Source organism: Vicugna pacos, chromosome 27, assembly GCF_048564905.1.
Source record: "Vicugna pacos chromosome 27, VicPac4, whole genome shotgun sequence".
Taxonomy (NCBI): Eukaryota; Metazoa; Chordata; class Mammalia; order Artiodactyla; family Camelidae; genus Vicugna; species Vicugna pacos.
Genome location: NC_133013.1, coordinates 19,138,224 through 19,162,955, shown reverse-complemented (window position 1 = coordinate 19,162,955; position 24,732 = coordinate 19,138,224). Strand labels below are relative to the sequence as shown.

The 24,732-nt window shown below is 40.2% G+C and overlaps 1 protein-coding gene across 1 annotated transcript in view; it reads left to right on the top strand.

The window, feature by feature from the left end:
- IQGAP1 (IQ motif containing GTPase activating protein 1) overlaps positions 1 to 24,732 on the top strand; it is a 90,795-nt gene that overhangs the window by 46,846 nt on the left and 19,217 nt on the right. Inside the window, exons 10-26 of the mRNA XM_072950818.1 lie at positions 834 to 997; positions 1,809 to 1,893; positions 2,632 to 2,795; positions 3,125 to 3,285; positions 4,386 to 4,510; positions 6,118 to 6,281; positions 13,985 to 14,075; positions 14,241 to 14,408; positions 15,162 to 15,304; positions 18,897 to 19,067; positions 19,917 to 20,000; positions 20,103 to 20,174; positions 20,272 to 20,341; positions 20,710 to 20,918; positions 21,623 to 21,778; positions 22,016 to 22,179; positions 22,790 to 23,014. Of these exons, the coding sequence (XP_072806919.1) occupies positions 834 to 997; positions 1,809 to 1,893; positions 2,632 to 2,795; positions 3,125 to 3,285; positions 4,386 to 4,510; positions 6,118 to 6,281; positions 13,985 to 14,075; positions 14,241 to 14,408; positions 15,162 to 15,304; positions 18,897 to 19,067; positions 19,917 to 20,000; positions 20,103 to 20,174; positions 20,272 to 20,341; positions 20,710 to 20,918; positions 21,623 to 21,778; positions 22,016 to 22,179; positions 22,790 to 23,014 (2,416 nt within the window). The remainder of the gene's footprint in view (positions 1 to 833; positions 998 to 1,808; positions 1,894 to 2,631; positions 2,796 to 3,124; positions 3,286 to 4,385; positions 4,511 to 6,117; positions 6,282 to 13,984; positions 14,076 to 14,240; positions 14,409 to 15,161; positions 15,305 to 18,896; positions 19,068 to 19,916; positions 20,001 to 20,102; positions 20,175 to 20,271; positions 20,342 to 20,709; positions 20,919 to 21,622; positions 21,779 to 22,015; positions 22,180 to 22,789; positions 23,015 to 24,732) is intronic.

Sequence of the window (24,732 nt, the reverse complement as noted above, 5' to 3'; positions counted from 1 at the left end):
ATATACAAAATGTTTCCATATATATGATTTTATTTAATCTTAATAGCCCTGTGAGGAAGGTAACTTTATTATCATTTTCAGATGAAGGAAAGTCTGCATTTTTACTGTCAGATAGTATATGAGAGATCTTGTGTGACCTCAGGTTCTGTGACTGGAAATAGAGGATATTGAGAGGGTGCAGAGAGCCTCTTCTCCACGTGGTCAGACCAGCCGTGGCGTCTGGGCTCTGATTGCTTTGGGTGGAGTATGTTCAGGAGATGCCAGGGTAGTGAAGGGATTCAGAATGATGCTGTATAAGAAACAGTTGGAGGAACTAAGCTCTTTAGTCAGGAGTAGACTGTCACAGGGATGGGGGAGGGGGTTGGATGTATTCAAGTATCAAGTCTAGGGTGAGAGCGTTAACAAAATTTTTTTAAACAAAATTATCCAAAGGTGTAGTAAACTGCTGTGGGAGATACTTTTTCCTGTGTAGTAGTTTAGTCTGGACAATGAATTGGTATTTTAGACGGAATTTAGGCTCACATTATTGATGCCTCTATGTTGCTGCCCACATTGGTGCCAAGCTGTGTACATCTGGAAGCTTCTAAGTAGGCCAGGCGTGTGGTCCAGGAATCTGTTAACAATCTGAACACCTTGGGAACCCCTGGGCTTGATGACTTTAAGGTTCTCTTCCAACCTCAAGGTCTCATGCTTCTGTGATACTCCAGAGTAAAGGCTATATGAACTCTATTTCCCTCATCAGGAACTAAGATTGATTTGCAGAAAGGAAAAATATTCTAGGCTATAATATTAACATAGTTTTCCCTTAAGCTTTTGCCTTTTTTCTTCCTCAGTGCTTTCTGCATTAGCGAATGTAGACCTGGCTTTGGAGCAGGGATCTGCACTGGCCTTGTTCAAGGTTCTTCAGTCACCAGCTCTGAGCCTTCGAGGACTGCAGCAGCAGAACAGTGACTGGTACCTCAAGCAGCTCCTGAGTGATAGACAGCAGAAGAGACAGGTAAGAATATCCCGAGCTGAACCTGCAGGTGTTTATATACATCCATTTGAATCCCATGCTGTTGTTTAAAGATATTTATGGGGCCTTTTTCTTTCTAGTATACCTTTTTCTTCTGCATGTAAATTAAGTTGTTTAATAGCCTCAGGTAGAGTACATGTTGTCTTCAGCTCTCTTTTGCTTTTAGAGTTGTAAATTCTCTTTTAAAATAAACAGTGCCTTCCCTCTGAATTTTACCACCCCTTCACTTGCAGTCTCTTAAATCCCCAACTAAAAAGCCATTGGGGAAAACCTGAATTTTTACATTCTTACTTTAGGAATTTCCACTTTAAAAAAACCATACCTTCCTACTTTCCTCTGGCCAACACTGGGCAAGTACTTACTGTGCAATAACAATAGACCTTGTGGGAGTATACTATATGGTGTTTTTTTAGAACAAGCATAAGGGGCTTTTTTTTTTTTTCTTTTTCTAAGTAAGGACAAGTATACATTTTACAGATTCCCAGCGTTGGCCAGAGTAAGCAGCATTAATGTGCTAATAATTCTGTAAATGTTTTATCTCAGAACATTTTGATACTTTTTACAAAATATGTTTTTTTTTAACATGCTGGTATCTGGAAAATGAGTCTACCCCAGATTTGGCAAGGGCTTTTGGCTCTAGCTGGGGCTGCCAGTTTGGCTGCATGTAGCCTGAAGGTGTCACTTATGCCTGTGGCTCTCTGTCCGTAGTGACTGTTGTTGAGATATGAGAACTATAAGGTCTGGGGGCATAGGCAGGAGTGATCTTTATCTAAATGTTCTTTGCTTTTCTCAGAATGGTCAGGCTGATTCCCTGCAGAAGGAGGAACTACAGTCTGGAGTGGATGCCGCCAACAGTGCTGCCCAGCAGTATCAGAGAAGTAAGAGTTCTCTCAGTGTGTCTACTGAAATATTGAGTAGAGGGGAGGAAAGTGGCTTTATAGCACTGAGGGGGTCTATGCTCAGATTCTCCTTAACCCACCTTAAGCCTATTTAGTCATAGTCAACCAACAGGTACCTTTGGTGGCAATACGATTTCTTCAGTTTTAAAAGTAGAACTGGAGTCAGTGTAGGCTCACATTGGCTAGTAAGCATGTCATAGTTGGTTAGGGAAACATCTGGAGGAGGTGAGACGTAAGGGATTGATTGGTAAGATTTGGATGATGAAAGAGGATAGAGAAGGATGTTCCTGATAAGAGGCAACAGGGAGAAAAGGAAGTGTGAGCAGAGGAACAGAAGGTGAAAGATGTATTTAAGAAATAGTGGTTAGAATAAAATTTTTGTAGGTGTTTTAGGCTGAGTTGTGTAAGATAGAGGTTTGGAAAGATTATGGAAAACTTTGAATGGCAGCTTAATAGGCTGGTACTTTGTTTGCTGGGCTGCAGGGGAAGGATGTTTTAGGTAGAGAGCAGTGATGGCATGCAGGATGATTTGGAATGGGAAGAAAATAGGGGGGAGGAGAAAAAGAGGCTGCTTCTTAAAGATGGAAGTTCCACTTCAAACATCATGGATAATAGTTTATCCGCAGAAAATAACTTTATTCTGTGAAAATTGACATCTCCTTCCCCTCAGGGCTTCTCAGAGCCAACTGTATTTCTGACCTCCTGTTCTCTGTGCAGGGTTGGCGGCAGTGGCAGCGATTAATGCTGCAATCCAGAAGGGCGTCGCGGAGAAGACTGTTCAGGAACTAATGAATCCTGAAGCCCAGCTGCCCCAGGTGTATGCATTTGCTGCTGATCTTTATCAGAAGGAGCTGGCTACCCTGCAGCAACAGAGTCCAGAGGTAAGTTAACTGAACCTGTCCTGTTTGTGAGCAAAGTGGAGTGGAAGTAAAAATACCCATTTATTGGTGTAGTTGGGTAGAATTTTTTTTTTTTTAACCAGAAACTTAGACATCTTATGGTTTTTTTGTTTATTTTTTTTTTCCTTCTTTTTTTAATGGAGGTACTGGGGATTGAATTTAGGACCTCGTGCACACTAAGCATGTGCTCCACCATTGAGCTACACCCACTGTCCACCTCCCCCCCGACTCCTTATGGTTAACTCTGACCTCGCTTCATATTCCAGAATATCTTTCCTTATTCTTTCTCCCCCGTCTCCATTTCTGTATAGCATAACCTCACCCATCCTGAGCTCTCTGTTGCTGTGGAGATGTTGTCATCGGTGGCCCTAATCAACAGGGCGCTGGAATCCGGAGACATGAATACAGTGTGGAAACAGTTGAGCAGTTCAGTTACAGGCCTTACCAATATTGAAGAAGAAAACTGTCAGAGGTGGGTGCCCAGAGTGGTGGATTGAATCCATTAGGTAGCCGTACCTCTGTCTTTTGTGTGCCAGAACTTTTATTTTCTTTGCAGGCATTGTGACTTTACTGTGATCATCTTTTTTGTTTTTTCTTTTCTATTTTGATTTATTTTATTCTTTATTACGCTGAAGGATTTATAGTAAATTTCAGGTATCTTAACATTCCAGTCCTAAATATGTAAATATGCTTATGTAAAACAATGAGGCTATTTGTTATGTATCAAAATTAACACTCTCTTATACCCTGATAAAATCAACAGTACTTCTTTAATACCCTCTAAACCTAGTCCATTTTCATACTTCCTCACTTGTTCTAAAACTGTTCTTTCCAGCTGGTTTGTTCAAACCAGGATCCGGTCCAGGACCACATGTTACATCTGGCTGTTGTGTCCCTTTGGTATCTTTTAATCCAGTATTGTCCCTTTCTTTATGACAGTGAGTTGTTAAAGAGATGGAGTCAGTTGTCCTATAAAATGTCCCATCTTCAGTTCTGATTGCTTCCTAATATTTGGTTTATTCTTATAAATTGGAAATTAGGTCTAAAAGTTTGTCAAGATTCAATTAAATATTTTTGGTAGTGTGTGTTTCATATTTTCTCATAACAAGAGGCAGACTTTTGCACCATCAAAATGTCCAATTCCCCATTACCATTCACCTAATATTTTTAACCCCAGTTGATAATTCTTGCTGAAATCTATACTTTCAGTGAGAGTTCTTTAATGGTGATTTGTTGATCTGTCATTCCTTCTATGTTTATTAGCTGGTATATAGCCTTGTTTTCTTGTCTTTAGAGGAATCACTTGAGCTGCTGCCTCTGATTCTAGAGTTGGTCTTGCCTGGAATTTAGACCATGTAATAGGCTGTTAAGAATAAGTGATATTCTTGCATTTTTGCACTTTGTTCAAGGTAACTCCTCATTCCCAAAGCTGGCCCCTGGAATACCTTTGCTATCTCTATTCCTTGGATCCTTTATTCCTAAGTCTTCTCATTCCTGTCACCCAAAATAATCCTGAAGGTCCCTTTTCTTATATTACCTTTCATTGTTTCCTTTTGTGGGGGAATGGAGCAGATATCTCGATGAGTTGATGAAACTGAAAGCTCAGGCACATGCAGAGAATAATGAATTTATTACGTGGAATGACATCCAAGCTTGTGTGGACCATGTGAATCTGGTGGTGCAGGAGGAACATGAGAGTGAGTAATCTACTTCCTGTCCCCCCAGATAATGTCACCGGTAAAGACAGTGTGATTCCATGAGCTGATTCTAAATGCTACTCCTGGCAGGATTTTTGGAAATTGAAAAATGTATAAACTCTAAACCTAAGGTTGGATGTAGTTTTCAAAACTCCAGGCAACTATTATAATTAGATATGTATGTAATCATTAAATTTTTCAGGAGGTGAATTGAACATGGTCTGTTTTTAAAATGCTGTTATAACAAGTGGTTCTGACCCTGACTACCTAGTGTTAGATCATATTGCACAGACTGAGGGCACAATCCTCCCCAAGACTCCTCTCACTTCAGACACCAGCCTTACCCTCTGGAGTTCCCAGGTCACCACACTTCTGAAAAACTGGCCGTATGTTCAGTGGTCTCCCTCTACCCACTCAGGTTCAGTAATTTGCTAGAATGCCTCACAGAACTCAGGAAAGAACTATACTTATGATTACAGTTTCCTTATAAACGATGCAAATCTGGTCCAGTCTAAAGAAGAACCCAATAAGGGGGTGCCTGGTAGGGTCCCAGATTTGAAGCTTGTGTATCCTCAGGATGCATTGCCCTCCCAGCCCATCGATGTGTATCGCCACCAGGGAAGTGCACCTGAGCTTTGGCTATATCCACAGTTTTTGCTGGGGCTTCATTACGTATGAATAATTGGTTGAATATTGGTTGAACTATTCCAGTCTACCACCCCTCCCTGGAGATAAGGAGGCTGTGCTGATATCCTGGTGATCAAAGGGCTCAAAGCCCCAGTCTTCTAATCACATGGTTGGTCTTTGCAGCATGACGAGCCCCCATCCAGAAGCTATCTAGGGATCCACCAGAAGTCACCTGGTTGGCATAAACTCAGGTGTGGTCCTAAGAGCCCACCATGAATAACAAAGATGCTCCTATCACTTGGGAAATTCCAAGGGTTTAGAGGCTTCTACCCATAAACCAGGGAGAAAGAAAGTCAGATTTTTTTTTATTATACAATAGGGTCTTTACAAAAGTAGGCCAGCTGCCTAGGATACCTGAGGAGTGAACATTTCTAGTTTTAATTAGTATTTCCTGTGAGAAATATACAGTGATTTAGTGGAAGGAGCCTTGCCTTGGAGTGGGAAGCCCTGAGCTTTGATTCTCTACCTGCTGCTTGTTTGCTGTGTAATCTTGGAGAAGGGATCCCTAAGCCTCATTTTTTTTTTTCTATAAAAATGTTATACTTGGTGCCTTTTGGGGTGGGGGTAGGTTTATTTATTTATTTAATGGATGTACTGGGGATTGAACCCAGGATCTTGTACATGCTAAGCTATACCCTCCCCCTCCAATCATTATCACCCTTAAGTTAGAGCAATTAAAAATAAAACAAAAGGCCTTCAGGTTTCAATAGGAGTATGGATACAAGGAGGTTTACTTAGATGAAACAAACACTAAATTTAAAGGAAAAAAATTAAATGCTGCTTAGTATTATGAATGACAAATTTTAGTTTGAATCATGGTAACTCTTGAATAGAGGATTTATGATCATTTAGCATGTTTAAAAGACTTATTTATATAATGTTTTAATTAAAAAATAATCTTTAGTCTCTTTTTTATTTAGGGATTTTAGCCATTGGTTTAATTAATGAAGCCCTGGATGAAGGTGATGCCCAAAAGACCCTGCAGGCTCTGCAGATTCCTGCAGCTAAACTTGAGGGGGTCCTTGCAGAAGTCGCCCAGCATTACCAAGACACACTGATCAGGGCAAAGAGAGAAAAAGCCCAGGTGAGTGGCACAAAGTTGATCCTTTCTCTTCAGAGAACTTCATTCCTCCTAGAACTGAGACAGAGGTAAGGAGGTTCACTGTGTGCCTATTCTTGGGCACCCTTAGATTCAGAGCACTGGAGGGCAACACAGTGCGAGAGACAGAGACTCCACCTTCCGGAAGCTTATGCTATTTTACACATTTGGTTTTTTGTTGTTCTTTGCTGTTACTGTTGTAAACACATCTCTTAACATCTCTTTAAATAAATTCTGTATCGAAATATGAGATCCAGAAAAAGTCATAAGTTATAAGCATACGGTTGTATAAATGTTCAAAAGTGAGCATCCCTATGTAATTGGTGCTCAGATTATAAAAAACATTAACAGAAGCCCCCCTTCCATCCTTATTTACTCCCCCAGCCTTGTGGTAACTACTGTCCTGATTTCTAACACCGCAGTTGAATTTTGTCAGGTTTTGAGCTGTACTTAACTTAGATCCTACATTATGTACTCTCTTGTGTCTGGCTTCTTTTGCCCAACACAATGTTGGTGAAATTCATCCATGTGGTTGCATGTAGCAGTAGTTGGTTCATTCTCATTGTGGTGTACTATTCTGTTTTGTGGTTATGTATTCTATTATTGGTGAGTTTTTAGCTGTTTCTCACTTTATGGCTATTACAAATAGTGCTTCAATGGTTATCCTAGTACATGTCTTTTGGTAAATATATGTATGCATTTCTATTTAGGTATACATTTAGAAGTGGAATTTGTAGGTCATAGGGAATACATGTGTTAGTTAAGCTTTAGTAGATAATGTCATAAAATTGTTGTTGTTTTAAATAATGACTTTATTGAGATATAATTCACATACCATACAACTCACTTTTTTTAAACATTTTTTATTGATTTATAATCGTTTTACAATGTTGTGTCAAATTCCAGTGTAGAGCACAATTTTTCAGTTATACATGAACATATATATATATTCATTGTCACATTTTTTTCTCTGTGAGCTACTATAAGATCTTGTGTGTATTTCCCTGTGCTATACAGTATAATCTTGTTTGTCTATTCTACAATTTTGAAATCCCGTCTGTCCCTTCCCACCCTCCAACCCCTTGGAAACCACAAGTTTGTATTCTATGTCTATGAGTCTATTTCTGTTTTGTATTTATGCTTTTTTGTTTGTTTTTGTTTTTGTTTTTGTATAACTCACTATTTTAAAATGTCCAATTCAGTGGTTTTTCGTCTGTTCATGAAATTGTGCAACTATCACCACAGTCAATTTTAGAACATTTTCGTCACCCCAGAAAGAAACCTGGTATGCATCAGTAGTCACTCCTCATTTCCCTCAAGCAGAGAGCCAGCCCTAGGTTATTATCAGTCTACTTTCTGCCTGGATTTGTCTATTCTGGACATTTCATATAAATGGGATCTTGTATGTGTGGTCCTTTCTGTCTGGCGTCTTTCACTTAGCTTGGTTTATCTAAGCTGTAGCATGTATTTGTATTTTCTTTTTGTTTTGAATAATATTCCATTGTATGGCTAGCCCATAATTTATTTATCTGTTCATGAATTGATGTTCATATTTCCACTTTATGGCTATTAGGAATAACATTATGACTATAAAAGCTTTCCAAAGTAATTGTAACACAAACCAATCTTTTAAAAAGTTTGTCTTGCCTCTCAGATAGTTTGTTGAGGAAATAGTCCTTTTGCTGAATAGGACGTCGTGTGTAGAGTAGGCTCTCAGGTACTTGTTCTGTGATTAAAGCATAATGACATATGTTTTTCTAAATTGTGATTCATCTCCTTTAATGTTCTTCCTAACTAACAACAGTTGGATAAGGAGGAGCACAGAGCTTTCATTCCTGGCTTAGAAGGTCCCTACAGTGAGCTTCTTGCAGCAGGCAGAAGAGCTCAGAGAAGTTCTTTATTCAGGGGGTCAGATTCTTTCTGAGAAGCCAAAAGTAGTAAAACAGACGAGGGCTTTCGTGTTATTGGAGATTTTGGACACTGACACCCTTGCGGGCTCTGTAAGCTTGGGTTGTGTGGGGGAGATGTGGGAAATATAATGTTGATAGATCTCCTTTGATTCCATTGTCATGAGAGTAGTTGACATTACTGTGTCCTAAACATGTAAATGTAGCAAGTACCAGGTTTTTCTTTAAGAGGTTTATTATTATGCAGGTCAGTTGTTCCAATGGTGAGGGTTGAATCACAACTCCTGGTTAGTAGTGGGGAAATTGAGACAAAGGAATTAACTCATTTTACTTAGGTCAGGAGCAGCTGGCTGTCAAGAAGCTATAAATGGAGGTCTGTCTTTGGTATCAGTATATTGGATCAGAGCTTCCCAAACTTGACTGATCATTAGAACACTTGACTTGTATTGTTTGTTTTATGAGGGAGAGGTAATTAGGTTTCTTCATTGATTACTGCTTGGAGGAGGTTCTGGGGATTGAACCCCTGACCTCTTGGGTGCTGAGCATGTGCTCTCCCGCTTGAGCTGTATCATTTCCCCCATTAGAACACTTGAAAAGTCATTTTTTAAAATACAGATTCCTAAGCTTTAACTCTGTTTCTGCTAATTCAGAATCTGTAACCTGGGGCCTGGCTGCAATGATTCTGCATAAGCCAGTGATGGTTAATGTTATTTTTGCTACGTTATTAGTCCAAAAGGAGTCTTATATCTGACAGAGGAATGGGCTCTGAAAGAATAGGTCCGGGTCTATGTCTGAAAAATGAAAGTAGATTGAGGATATAACTTGTACCTGCTCTCACTCATGTGATGGGCCTGACTCCTCCTTTTGTTTGGGTCATGGGAGTTGAACTTTTAGAGGATGTGACCAGAGTTTGAAGCATTTCCTTTTGTTGTGGAATAACTTTTCAGAGTTCATCAGAGGCAGAGGCAGAGGAGAGATAGGAAAAGTTGCTTAACACTGCCAGGCTCAGCTGGTAGACTGCAGTTTAGGTGTAACTGTCTTTTTTTAAGCTTCAGCTCAACTTCTAAGTTTCTCTTGGGAGTAGTTTTAAAAATAATCAGCTGAGTTCCAAATTTAGCGAGCAAAATATCTTAACTTAAATTTGGCCTGTTTTTCTTATAATATCTTCATGTCTGGTTTTGGTATCAGGGTAATGAAAGCCTCATAGAATGAATGGGGAAGTGTTCCTTCCTCTTTTATGTTTCAGGAGAGTTTATAAAGAATTGATATTCGTTCTTCTTTAAACATTTGGTAGCATTCACCAGTGAAGCCGTATGATATGGTCCTGCATTTTTGGTTTTCTTTTGTTTTTGTAGGACTATGTTTTGATTATGAGTCCATCTCTATCTATATTTGTTATAGGTCTGTTCAGATCTTCTTCAAGTAAAATACCTCTTTCTCTTTCTCCTTACCTTCTGAGAATTCCATTGTGCATATATTAGTGTTATTGATGGTGTCCACAGGTTTCTGGGGCTTTGTTCATGTTTCTTCTTTCCTTTTCTTTGCTGTTCCTTAGACTGGATACTGTTCTTCAGACTGCATCATTTGAATTGACCTATCTTCAGGTTTACTGATTCTTCTCCTTGCTCAAATATGCTGAGTCCCTCAAGTGAATTTTGCATTTCAGTCATTGTATTTTTCAATTCCATAATTTAATCTGGTTTCTTTTAAAATCAATCAGTCAGTCTCATCTCTATTTGGTGAGATGTTCTCATACTTTCCTTTAGTTCTTTAGATATGGTTTCCTTTAGTTATTTGAATATATTTAAGGTAACTGGTTTGTTTTTATTACTAAGTTCAATCTGGGTGATTTCTGTTGTTTGCTTTTTTCCTGTTTGGACCTTGCTTTCTTGTTTCTTTGCATATCTTGTAATTTAAAATCTGGACATTTTAATAATATATAATGGGGCAACTCTGGAAATCTAGATTCTTGTGTGTCCACTGAAGTCTCTGCTTGGTTACTAGTGGTCAGTTAATGATTAGACAGAAATTTTCTTAAATGCCTAGAACCAGTAAAGCTCCCAGCCTTTGCTGAGGGCTTTTGTGTGTGTTGAGGCATGCCTTCAACACTCAGCTAGGCTGTTAACAATTTTGCTTTCCTTCACTTCATGCTTGCCCAGAGCCTTAAGGTCAGCCAGAGCTGAGAGCTTACAGCCTTATCAGGTTTTTTCTGAGCATATGCACAGCCCACACATGCACTTTGGCTTTCTAGATTCCCATCCCAGGAATTTTTCAGAGCTTTTCAAAGATCTCTGTGGACATATCATTCTCTAGCTTTTCCTTTTAAGCTTTTTGGTTAGCCTATTATTTGCCTAAATTTTTATCCACGGCCTCAGACATCTGTGATGTGAAACAATTACCTCTTACTGTTTTGGACAAATGGCCCTGGAGAAAAAGCTGTTTGCACTGGGCAAGCTCTAAGTCAGGTCAAATAAAGACAGCCTAGCTGTGGTCTTCCAAGGAACTACCTAACAGGTCAACTAAAGGCTGTTCTCTGAATAGATAGGGCTTTGAAGGAGGTAGATATGTATGGGGTAGAGGGAGGGGGGACAGAACACAGGAGAGAATAGGGCGATTTAAAGTGCCACAAAGCTCACTGTCCTTACTGAGTTCAACTGTTTTTCTTGAATAAACTCTCTTTGATTGCTGCAAGTGTTTGGTTAATTTCTGTTGTTTTGAAAAGTTGATTCTGATGATTTTTGTCAGTGTTTTTGTTGCTTTTATGTAGGAGGGGATTTTCAGAGGACCTTCCTCTACCATTTTCACTGTTGTCACATCTCTATTTAAATTTAGTGCCTTTGAAATACTAAAAAGTAGATTACTGGTCATTGGGTCATATTGTCTGAATGCCAAGGCATGGACATCAGGGATTCTCAAGGAACCCATGTTATAATTAGAAATATGAATGATTCTTAAGTCTCTCTTTTCTTCCCCCACCTCACAGTGTCTGTGTACACTGACATGCATACATGCATGTCGCTAAAAATCAGCTCATATGTACTGGCATAGCTGTACCAGTTGTTAGACTACTCAAATACTTTTGTTTGGTACATTGGTGCAGTCCCGGTCCTCCCAAATCTGTGCCACCCACAGTTCTAGCTCTCCCTGAACTTCCACTATGCTGCAGCTAAAGGATTAATGCCTAAACCAAGAAGGGGCCATAAGATCTCTGCTCCACTCTGTTTGATCAGTGCTTGTGTTGATAAATATATGTTGTATAGATTCATGTATGTGTGTTTTACATGTATATATGGCATGGTTTGCATGTGTATGTATGTGATGAGAGATAAAACATTTCATTTATATTATACATATATGTACTAAATTTCTAATACACAGATATATATAATACTTACACATGCATTACATATGTGTAATATTCATCGTCACACAGGCATCCATGCCACGTATAACTGGAGACACTTTTAAGAGAGTTTTAAGGGGTGAGAAGTGCCCTTTACTGGTGTGTGTGTGCATGTGCTTCCCATATATATGCACACACATAAGGGCCATTCTTCCATCTCTTCTCCATTTCCCTTCCTTGTATCTTGTGGCTCCTCCACCTCTTTTATCTCCAATCATTGCCCACTCCTCTTTGATTCTTATTTCTGGTCCCTATCTCTTTGCCTCTTCTAAAATGCAGTTGATGTGCTTCTAAGTGTCAGTATTGTTAGGGGACATTATTTCAGTATATTTTATAAAGGATTTTCATATTAAATCTGTTTTATCTCAATATTCTCTTAAGTATCTCATTCAGAGTTTTAACTCCCTACTAAGTGATTTGAGTTGATCTTTAGAGCAAACTTTCACAGGAGGATGTTGGCTTTTGTCATCTTCTTAGATCTAATTGGAGCAGAGAGAACCTGTTCTTCCCTTACACTGGAATGAGACGATGTATGTCGTCTACCTTTCCTTCTTCAGTCTGGTGAAGAGGAAATCATATTTCCCTGACACACCTGAGACCCTGATCCATTGTCTTTTTTTTTTTTTTTTGTCTTTCATACCACAGTTCTGTCGCTTGTTTCTTAGGGGAGAATGTATGGAAGGTTTTGTTTTAATCTTTTTGCTGTAGTCTGTATGGGGCAGAGAAGACAGAACTCTGAATGGTTAGAGTTCTTGATAAGCTATGCCTTTCTCTGGATGCAAGGAAGGTTGTGCCAAGCCTCCCAGCTTTGCTTATTATAGATTCAGCTTAGAGATATCTAATGTGTGACTGGCCTTAACGTGAACTAAATACGGCCTGGTTCTGTTTTTAGGGTACAAGGATGTTTATGCCACTTCTCTTAGAGACTGCACCTTCAGCCCTCTAGCTTATGACTCTCAGTTTAAGTTGTCGCAAAGCTGTGGCTGACTCATTGTATTGTCTCATATTGAAACTATTTCTTAACATTTCCAGTAATTATTCATAGGACTCTAGGGATTGTGTGCAGCCATGTTCTATTTTTAGTAACAGAAAGTGACCATTGGTAGGAAAGTGCTAAGTTCTCCTGCTAGTGGGTGACTTGGTCTTGCATTCTCTTTATCTGGTTACTCCTTTCCTTTCTCAAGACTGTGAACTTCTTAAATTGGGATAGTGCCCCTTACTACTGTAACCCCAGCACTTATAATTAATTTAGTTAAAACATCTTTCTTTCTAGGGAGAAATCACTGGTTCGATTTCAGATGCCTTCCTTTGGCCTTATCCTGTCGCCACCATGCTTTATATATTGCAGGGATCTGTGACTGCTTAGCTTTGCTGAGTGACATATTGTGTCTCTTCCCTAAGTAATGCAGGAAGAAAGCCAAGCCTCCTCTAAGGTTTTACAAGTTCAACTCCTGGGCCTGCTGAAGGCACGGAAACTTTCCATTTTGCCTCAGAGCCCAGACCCTTCTACATCTGGCAACATGGTTATAGTTACTGACCCCAGATACCTCATTGGTACTTTGGTAAATTATATTTACATCAGGTAGTCTTGATGGATTTTTGAGCTGCTATTTATCCCAACTGCTCTTAGCTCAAGCCTTAGGAGTAGTTACTTTTGTTGGGTCTGCCAGGATTTCTTCAAACATGACTCTCGCAACCTGGTTACTTTAACACCTGAGGTGCCTCACCTTTTCTGGAGAAAAAGACTCCACTTCTATTTCACCTCTGTCCCTAGTATTCAACTCAAACTACACTGTGGAATAGAGAGGCTTTGTTGGCCATATTGAGGAAACTAAGCACTATTTATTATGTTTCTGTGTGAAAATATGTTTTTAAATTTCCAACAACTGATTTAACACTCAAGTTTTAGAATAGAAGCTGGTAATAAGTTTAGATTGCCTATAGTGACTCCTGGCTTTACATGTGATGAAATCTTGAGAGTCTTAAAAATGGTAGTCAATAGAGAATATTAACTTCCTCTGAGTATTGTTGGCAAGGAGGTTTTCTAAAAAGTACTGCATATTCATATACATACTGTGGTTTTCGTCACAATATTTAAATCCCTGGGCCCCTTCCCAGTGTGGTCCTTTTGCCCTTTCTGGCTGCTCTTGACCTCCTGAGTGACTAATTTATCTTCATATATCCATCACCTACATCCAAGGCATTTCTCTTGTAACCTCTTACTGGTATTTTGATGCCTGGCTTCTTCCATTTGACTTTTCCGTGTGTCTTGTATATTTGAAACTTCTTCCTCTGTATCTAATTGTCTGAGAAGCCCCATCACGATATGTACTCTGATTTCATGACTCTAATGTTGTTTTGCTTTCAATGGTGTGCAGGAGACCCAGGATGAGTCAGCTGTGTTGTGGTTGGATGAAATCCAAGGTGGAATCTGTCAGTCCAACAAAGACACACAAGAGGCACAGAGGTGTACGTGTCAGTTTTATTTGTTTTGGTGGAGAGTGGGGGTGGCGAGGTGCTCCATCTCAGAACTCAACCTGACCAAGACAGAGAGATGTTGGCGGGAACAGTTTGCCAGTAGGTGAATCTAGACACTTTCTGAACTATTCCAGTAACAGTTCTCTTCTGGGATAGTTGCCTTAGGAATTTTTGCCATTAATGAAGCAGTAGAGAGCGGCGATGTTGGCAAAACACTGAGTGCCCTTCGTTCCCCTGATGTCGGCTTGTATGGAGTCATCCCTGAATGTGGTGAGACTTACCAGAGTGATCTTGCTGAAGCCAAGAAGAAAAAACTGGCAGCAGGTGAGTTATGGGTAAATAAATATGTGTCCTGAAAGTAAGAACTTGAACGTACGATGGGACAAGCTGGGGGGAAGTACTTCAGAAGAACAGTATTAGTCTTATTTTAAAGACCCAAGGAGATAATAGTCCTGTTTTGTTGTTGTTGTTGTTGTTTTTGTTTTTTTTGAAAAGTTTTTTCAAAGTTTTGAAAACATTCTTTTTTCCCCCTTGAGGGCAGCTATGTTAAAAGGGTCAATTTTCTGAAAATGTGGGAAGGGTCAAAATATTTGACTGCTTATTTGGTATAGGGTATCTGTAGTTCTGATTACCTAAGCCTATAAATAGTTAGAAGTAGTTTATCTGCAAGAAGGGGAAAAAATAAGATTTTTCATCCTATTTCATGGCCTTTGTTTTATTAACTAGAGAGGCCGAATGGTTGTAAGTCTTTTATCAGAATAGTTTCCTGACATACAGGCTCTTACTTAGGAACAGGCTTTGGAAGGAACCAAGGTAGTCAAGGTTAATTTTCCTGTTTGGAGTCCATAGGTATTTTCTTTTTATATCATAAATACGAATGACTAAATGAGATACTATGAAGTCATGATTTGAGGGACTTAGAATGTCCCTTTACTCTCACAGACCCAAGGAATAGGTTTTTGGAATGGTCTTTATTTAGGTTGTTAAACCCGACTGGAACAATCTTGTAATATTAGACGTATGAATGTGGGGAACGTGGCTCTGGGTTTCTTTTATCTTTCCTTTCTTTTCCGTCAGGAGATAACAGCAGCAGATGGGTGAAGCACTGGGTGAAAGGTGGATATCATTATTACCACAATCTGGAGACCCAGGAAGGAGGATGGGATGAACCCCCAGACTTTGTGCAAAATTCTGTGCAGCTTTCTCGGGAGGAGATCCAGGTAGGTCACATTTTTTCCACAAAAGAAGAAGCTGAGAGAAAGTATCTGTATTTTAGAGCTAATATTAGGAAGAACAGGGCATGTGGTCAGGAGCTCTAGACTAAAACTAAAGCTACATAACAAACTAATTTGGAGTAATTTTTTTCTTGTGGGAGTGCCTGAGGCTTAAATTAGTAAGACAAATGGATTATAAAATTAAGTCAGATAAATTGTATGCTTATTAAAAAATTTGGATGATCCAGCAAAGACGAAAAACTGAATATTGCACTGACTCATTAAATGCAACTACTATTAATCTTCCCAATTTATATTTTTAATCCCTTTTCTGACTATTCCACAAACTCCAAACTGTACTGTATTAGAATATAACCTACAATTCACATGAAGTTAGCATTTTTATAGCTGTTTTTAAGTGTTTTTTTCCCATTCCCTGTGTCTTTGCTTATGCTGTTCATTTTTACTGGAATTTCATCATTCAACAGTTTCTGAAGGCCTCCTTAAATGTACCAGACACCCTTCTAAGCAATGGAGATATAGTCATGAACAAAACAAAGTCCCTGCTGTCATGAGATGTCCCTCCCCTGCCATCTACATCTGTCAAAATTCTATTCTTCCAGACATACCCATGTCAGATGTCACTGCCTTGATGAATCTTCTTAAAATTCCTTTTCCTTCCCCTCTCAATCCTCATAGTCTTGTATTCATTCAGAATTTAACCACCTTGGATTTGAATTTTAGTCATGTCTGTACTTGTTTTATGCCCACTGCTAGTCTGTAAGGTGAGCTAGTAAGTTTGCAATCTTGTATGTAATGGCCAACTATCTTGTCCTTGATGGGCTATTGAGCACTTTCAGTGTTAAATGGCGCTGAGCTCATGTTCATTAAACTGGAGTTGTCTAATGAACATTAAAGGAGAGGAAAATATATTGAGGGAAGCTGTTCAATAAGCTCCTGTAGGTCATGATAAGACACATTATGAACAGGCACAAAGATTCTTAGTGAGAAAGGACAGTACAGGACTTCTAAAAGGTCATCTGCTTCCATTGGGCATTATTTCCCAAGTCCTTAGAACATATGGAATATACACATATGTAAAAAGTGAAGCAGTCTCTTTATTCAGAACTTACCGATCAGAGGGATGAGTTTCTATCCTGAGTATAAAATTGGCCTTTTTGGGAAATTATAGTCTCTTACTTCCCTAGTGTTTCATCGTTACTGCTAATGGTTTCACAAGTGATTACATTTAAGTAAACTCAGTGAACTCTGTGTTGGGTGTTGAGGGGATGTAAAGATGTATCAAAGAATCTGCCTCCCAGTTCACGGTGTTGTGGTGAGAACAGCAGGCACAGAGTACCGCAGTGTAAGCCAGAGAGAAACAGATGCTCTCGGAACAGTAAAACAGAGGAAGTGTTAGGGAAGCAGTTAATTCTGTCCTGGAGAAAGAAAGCACAGATAACACTTTAGCAGGTGGGAAAAAGGCGGAAGGCTATTCTGAACAGAGAGGACAATGTGGGAAAGGCACCAAGGGCTAGAAGAATGTGGGCCACTGAAGGGAGATCAAGTGGTCCTGTTGATGGTGTGCAGAGGAGGAGGCAGAGCAGAGAGGCTCAGACCTGACCGGCCACGTTTAGGAAGCCAGGCTGCATCTTCCAGCGGGGTGATTTTTAACTCTTTGGGTCATGAACACCTTTGAGAGTCTTACTAGCTTCTACAGAGACACTCATACTTAGTGTTTTGCATGTGGCCCTAAGAATTTTAAACAGCACATTACCTAACCTCCTCCTACTTCTCTAAAAATAAAAATAAAAGAAACGTGACCATCAAATTGGTTCTCCTTCTCTCCTTTTTCCTTCCTTTCGGTGAGTCTGGATTTTCACTGCCTCCTTCATCATTTCCCCCCCCCCCAAAAAAATTTATCCTAAATTTATCATTCATCTTGTCTCCTTATTTCATTCTCTCCCAGTTCCTTGCAGAGCTCGTACTCCACCTCCTCTCATTTTTTTCTATTATTCTAATATGTAAGCTGATCATTGCTTTTCAGAATTTAGTGTGTACATGAATCACCTGGGAACCTTGTAAAGTGAAGAGTGATTCTGTGGGCCTGAGAGTCTGCATTTCAGACCAGTCCCTAGGTGATGCTGATGCTGCTGGTCCAAGAATATACTTTTAAGCATCAGCCTACATACATATCATGTCTCCCTCGTCTTAAAGAAAGGAAAAATTGTAAGCCTGTAGAACTTTTCTGATTTTGCCTTGCCTATAAGTTCATACTCTGTTCTTGCTAAGTGCCTTGAAATTAGTCTGCCCCGCATTATCCAGCTTTTACTTTAATAAAACTCTTATTTTAGAATTTATCAGTAACTTTTTAATTGCCAAATTCAGTTAGGGGATCTCATCATAACTGACTTCTCACTGTGTTCTCTTCCTTAAACTCTCAACTCTTTCGCTTCTCTGGTACCATTCTCTTCTGGTTCTACTTCTGAGTGTCCCTTCTTAATCTCTCACTACTTTCCTTTTCTGTACCTCCTTGAATTATATTAAGATCTCACTGGCACCTTCTCTTCTTCTAAACAGTCTTACTGAGTGATCTCATTCAAGCCTGTGGCGCCAGTTCTCACCTGTGTGCTTGCAAATCCTAAATCTTGTTCCTCCAGACTTTAGTTCTTTTTTTACCACGACCAGGTTTGCCTTTCCACTTATAGTTTAGGTGCCCAGCAGACACCTCAACAGTTCAATGGAAAAACCAGGGCTGAAATAGTATATAAGGGTGTATTTTTAACTCATAGAATTATTCTGGAGTTGAGCAGTCCAGGGAAGGTGTGGTGGCTCCCCAGTGTCATCTGTCCCCAGGTCCTTCTGTCTTTCTGCTCTGCAATTCTTAGCATGTGGCTTCCATTCTCAGGATCACCTTGTAATCCAGAAGGATAGCAGGCAGGGTGTAGGAAGATGGGAAGAAGAGCAAAACAGGCATGATACCAGCTGTCTGTCTCTCAAAGAGTTTTCCTAGAGATCTTACCACGCTACTTGTGCTTACATCACATGGCCTATCCCTGGCTCAGAGCTACTCTGCTAACAGTGCTGCATCTCTAAAAAGAAATCTGATGGTTTTATTCCTGTTTGAAAGTTTGCTGGCTCTGGTTCTCCAGTGCCTGTAGTAACTGGAGTCCAAACACTCTAGGTTACTTCTCAAGACCATTTGCAGTCTGGCCCTCCCCTGCAGTGTGTCCGCTGTGGCATTCTAGGGACTCTGGGCCTTGGTATTGGCACCTGTCACTCTGTCTTCTTGTCAACAGTGACCCCAGATCAGCAAGCACAGTTCCTGACACAGTCAGTGTTGGGTAGGTGAGTGAGTAAAGGAAATAACATATGAAGTAAAAGATCAGGTTTTTGCTTATGACTTTTGGGGGGATGTGAGAACATCTTGGTCTTGAAAAATAGATCTGAAGTCTTCATTCCTGTTTCTTGGCTGAAGGTCTAGTGAAGGCGTAGAAAACAGTGAGGGTTACTTTGCATGCTGTGGATGATCCTGTGTTAAAATTTGTGTCCATTCTCACCTTTGTATATCTTCTCTCGTCACCAAATGCTTCTTCAGAGTTCCATCTCAGGGGTGACTGCCGCGTACAACCGAGAGCAGCTTTGGCTGGCCAACGAAGGCTTGGTCACCAAGCTACAGGCCTGCTGCCGGGGATACTTAGTTCGACAGGAATTCCGATCCCGGATGAATTTCCTGAAGAAACAAGTCCCTGCCATCACCTGCATTCAGGTATTTCAGAGCCTAAGACAGCACGTGGGCCTCCAGAGCAGGGGTAATAAACAGTCAGCTCCTACAGTCCAACATCTGAGTGTTTTTTGCCTTCTGACCTCTTAGCCTCATCCTTCTTCTGACGAGCAATTCGTCTGCTGCCACTGTAAACAGAGTGCTTAATGGTGTTTAGTGGTGAGCTGCCCAGCTGCCCAGCTCAGTGGCACTTCTTCTCGGACACCTCATTGTCTTCTAAGACTGTTCCCTTGTGTGGATTTGAATGTCAAGGGAAACAACTGTGATTTTGCTTCAGTGACAGGGTAGCACAGTGCCACGGAAAGAATTCTGAGTTAAGAATTATGGCTCCACCACTGCCGGGTAGTGGGGAACCTCTCTAAGTTTGTTTCCTTATCTGTAAGTGGAGATACTAATATTTATCTTTTTCACCTGATTTGTTGTGAGGAACCCGTAAGAGAATCTGTGTGGATGCACTTTCAAAGGTGTAAAGTGCTCTGCTAACGTCAGGGAAGTGGAAGTTGACCAGTGTGCTCTCCTGGTGGATTTACAGCCCAGGCCCTCCTTCCCGTCACTGATAGATGTGGTCCTTTTTAAAGCTGCATGATGAATTGCACTTGGATAATATATCAGGATGAGATTTTGGAGTTTTTTTTTTTTGTAGGGGAGAGGGGATAATTAGGTTTATTTATTTTTATTTTAACGGAGGCACTGGGGATTGAACCCGGGACCTTGTGCGTGTTAAGCACACACTCTACCACTGAGCCTATACCCTCCTCCCAAGATGAGATTTTTTTTTAACTTCCTCTAACCCTTGGAAAATAATGTGTCGACTATAATATTTGATGGTTTCAGTCACAGTGGAGAGGATACAAGCAGAGGAAGGCGTATCAGGATCGCTTAGCTTACCTGCGCTCCCATAAAGATGAAGTTGTAAAGGTATGTAGCCCGAGCAGGGTTTCTCAGTGGGGGACGTGAGTCTGGTATGTGTTGAGATGAAGGGCTCTTCTCATTTCAAGGATCCCTCTTCCTTTTCCACAGATTCAGTCCCTGGCAAGGATGCATCAAGCTAGAAAGCGCTATAGAGACCGGCTGCAGTATTTCCGAGACCATGTAAGTACTCCTGGGTAGTAAGGACCAGTAGAGTCAGTTTTGCTGTATTTGTGGTGGACAAATGAACAAAGGAGTTTCTTCTTTTTTGTTCTTTTAGATAAATGACATTATCAAAATCCAGGCTTTTATTCGGGCAAACAAAGCTCGTGATGACTACAAGACTCTCAGTGAGTAACTGTGGCTCAGCAGAGAAGAGTTGAGGCAGTGGTTGAGAGCCGTCAGGTTCTGGGTATTCTCCACGGATCTCTTTTCTTGTCCTGCAGGCAAGGCTTGGCGGGTAGGGTGCTGCTTGTGACTTAAACCCCTTTGCTAACAGATGTCTTGTTGCTTGCCGTGTGAGCCTTCCACATAACAACATAGTGATCGCATGACCCAGAAGACTGCACTTGGTGGTTGTCTTTGCACATCTCAGAAATAAACAAATAACCTTAATGTGTGAATGGAGCTGTTTTTTCAAGACATTACTGATGTTTGCCAAGACGTAGAACTTCTGGAAATTCCATTCTTTGTCTGACACATGCTTTCTTTCTGTCAGTCAATGCTGAGGATCCCCCTATGATTGTGGTCCGAAAATTTGTCCACCTGCTCGACCAAAGTGACCAGGATTTTCAGGAGGAGCTTGATCTTATGAAGATGCGGGAAGAGGTCATTACCCTCATTCGTTCTAACCAACAGCTGGAGAATGACCTCAATCTCATGGACATCAAAATTGGACTGCTAGTGAAAAACAAAATTACACTGCAGGTATGGTCCAGTGCCTTCAGGGCCTTGGGGCACTTTGTCCTGCTTGGTACTCCTGTCTCCCCCCTTATGACTTGTGGGGGGGGGCTCACTTTCTTCTCAGCTAAAGTCATAAATTTTTAAAAAGTTAAATAAGAAATGAAATGATTTAAACGCAAAATTTTAAATAGAGAAAAGAAGGTAAAAATCATCCCATAATTCCACTATCCCAACAGTCATTTTGTGTCCTACATTTTTACTTACCACAGAGGATAAGATACTTTCCATATGATAAGTAGTCATAAATATATTTTTAATGGCAGTGTAATAATTCATCAGAAAATATTCTATGATTTACCTCCTTCTTCCCTCAACTATTTGACATTTCCAAATTTTTATTATTACCAAATAACAATGTAATTAATATTTCAATGTGTATGTAGCTTTTACTGTACTTAAGACTTTGTTTGTAAGATAGATTCCTAGAAGTTAGTTTTCTAAATCATTGGACATTCTTATGGTTCAGATTCTTCATAGGAAGATGGAAGTAGGAATGGATTTGATTGGTGTACTGAAAATAAGACATAGTATAGTGATTCTGAAATGTTTGATGGGGAGCCAGTGCAGTAGACCTTCATGAAAGTTTTTAGGTGCTAAAAGAACTTTCCATGATGGCCAGAGTTTCACCTTGAAGGCTTTTTGATTTTTGTATATGTGTTTGTTTCCAGGATGTGGTTTCTCACAGTAAAAAACTTACCAAAAAAAATAAGGAACAGTTGTCTGATATGATGATGCTAAATAAACAGAAGGGGGGGCTCAAGGCTTTGAGCAAGGAAAAGAGAGAAAAGTTGGAAGCTTATCAACACCTGTTTTATTTACTGCAGGTGAGTGGCTCCTGGCATTAGTGTTGTAAAGTTTAGTTAATTTACTTTTCCACAAGAAAACCTTGCACATAGATCTTTGCAGAAGTCTTTCTTATTTCCACTGAGGGGTGAGCAAAGGGCTGTCCTGTTTTTCTTTATTACTCAGGTACCTTCTAATCCTTGAAACTGAAAAGTCTGGATTGTTTGTGCCAGCCTTTGTGTTATCTAGAAATGATTTATCCCTTGGTTTTATTTCAGACCAACCCCACCTATCTGGCGAAGCTGATTTTTCAGATGCCCCAGAACAAGTCCACCAAGTTCATGGACTCTGTAATCTTCACACTGTACAACTACGCATCCAACCAGCGAGAGGAGTACCTGCTCCTACGGCTCTTTAAGACAGCACTGCAGGAGGAAATCAAGTATGAACAGATTTCTGCAGGACAGGGGACCCCTCCCATTATCATATATGCTCCCAGTTTGAGGTTCAGGCCTGCCTGTGCCTCTTCTTGTTCTCAATACTGTGATCTGTGTGAAACATTTACTCAAAAGAAGCGTCTGTCTCTTATAATGTAATAATATATTATACATGAATTAAGCTATTTATACTACACACGATATATACTATACACTAATATAAACTAATATCCTACACTCATTATAAATGATTATAAACACTAATATAAAGTGTTCCTGCTTCTGGGGAGGTGAGTGATAGAGTAAGAAATTTGCTAGATTAGTTTTAGAAGCATTCTATATTAAGGTATAATTTTTTAAAAAGCTGATCCAAACATGAAGATTTCACTTTGTTGGCTAATAAAAGATCTTATTGTGGTCCCGTGATTGAGTTTGCAACCTCAGGAAGATCCTGTGTTCGGATAAGTGTTGGGGAATGTTTCTAGAAAAGAGCATATACCCCTTTCCTTCTAAGTCTTTCTGTTTTTAGGAGATGAGACCTTTAAGTGGGAAGGATCCTTAAGTTGGTAGATTCAGTGATTAGTTTGAATTGAATTTGTATCTTCTGTTCTATAGGTCAAAAGTAGATCAGATTCAAGAGATTGTGACAGGAAATCCTACAGTTATAAAGATGGTTGTAAGTTTCAACCGTGGTGCGCGGGGCCAGAATGCGCTGAGACAGATACTGGCCCCGGTCGTGAAGGAGATTATGGATGACAAATCTCTCAACATCAAAACTGATCCTGTGGATATTTACAAATCTTGGGTTAATCAGATGGAGTCTCAGACAGGAGAGGCAAGGTATGATAACCACAGTACCATTTCTTTCATGTTTTTATTCTTTCCTTTCTCTTTAAGCAGTTAATGTTTCTTTGATTTATAAATTAATAATTTTTCAAATAGTCTTTCCTTGGAGACCTCTTCTTCAAACAGTTGACCTAGTAATTTATTCACTTATTTAGCAAATATTTGTTGATTACTATATGCCAGACTCTGTCATGTATACATATAATAATACAATAATGAATGAAACAGACATGCTCCCTGCCCTCTGTTCATAGTTATTGCATGGGAGAGGTGACAAACACATGCATAAAAGTAACATTACAAACTGAGGAGGATTTTGTGGCAAACTGTAATGGAGAATACAGAGGGAGCTGACTAAGAGGGGGAGCCTCTCTGAGAAGGTGATACGCCACATGGCTGAAGCCTGAAGGATATGAGGGACCAGCCTTGCCGAGAGCTAGGTGCAGAGTCTCCGTGTCTGAATGCCCTCAGGTGGAAGGAGCTTGGGAGAGTCTAGGATCTAGGAGGACACTGGCATCACTCGAGATGCGGTTGGATGGGAAGACTCGCACAGATCTGCATGAGAGTACTGTTTCGTTAAAGGAAAGAGGAGATGGCGTGGGCAAGTGATGAACTTCCCTGGAGTACTGAGCATTGGACTAACTAAATTCACATAATTCGGGAGAGTTCTGTGCCTGGGCTGTAGTTTACCACCAGCAGTAACACATCTAAAGCAACAGTATGTCAACAGAATATGGTTAGTGCTGGTAAAACAGAATTCAGAAAGCCAGAATGTTTCAAAACGTTTTTATTCAGTAGAGTGAGGACAGTGAGGGTTGAGGAATAGAGATGTGAACGGCTTAGGCTATGGCAGTTTTTCTTGTTGTTGTAGAGTAGGGTTAGATCATGCATGAAGTTCTCTGGAGCTTAAAAAAGTACCATTGCTACTCACAGTGTGATCTGTGGGCCAGAAACTGAAAATCTGTGAGGCTAAGCACACTGTTTTTAGTTCAGCTGACATTTTTTTTCCATAGCAAGACTTTCTCAGTGAAGGAAACAGTGTGTTGATTATATTCTGGCTCCAGCTCCTTACCGGTCTTGGACTGACTGGTAGACTGGTACTGGTCCACACATTGAAAAGCGCTGCTCTACATCATTCTGCTGTCCAGGTTACCTGGACACCAGGCAAAGAGGGAGGTTACCCTGGATAGAGAACAGAACGTTCTGCTGACTCCTAGAGAAGGCTTATCTCCCTTACTGGGAATTACTGGGCACCTGATTTGGTTCTCAGTAATGTGCAAGTCTGTTACTAGGAGTTAGATCATTGCTTGGTGGGATGAAAAAAATCCATTTTCGTTTTGACCTGCACACCTGAGGTTCAGATCCTGGAATGTGGTCAGCCAACTGCAGTATTTGACTGGGAAGGTTTGCCTGCAACCCAGAGCATCCCAGATGACAGTCCTGTGGATGCTGACTCAAGGGTACTACGATATTTCCTCCAGTGGTCATAAGTTTTTAAAGCAAAATTCCAGTAGATGTTTCAGGATTTTTTTTCTTGTGGGTGCCTATCAGAAACTGATGTCTTAGTTTGCTGTTCATAAAATGGAAATCAGTTTCAAAACTTTTTTTTTTTTTTTTTTGATATGGATAACTTGGAGGTGCAGTGGTGTGTGATGGGAGCCCATTCTGCATGTAAGCATCATGGATCCTTGAGCTGTAGCCACCAAACACAT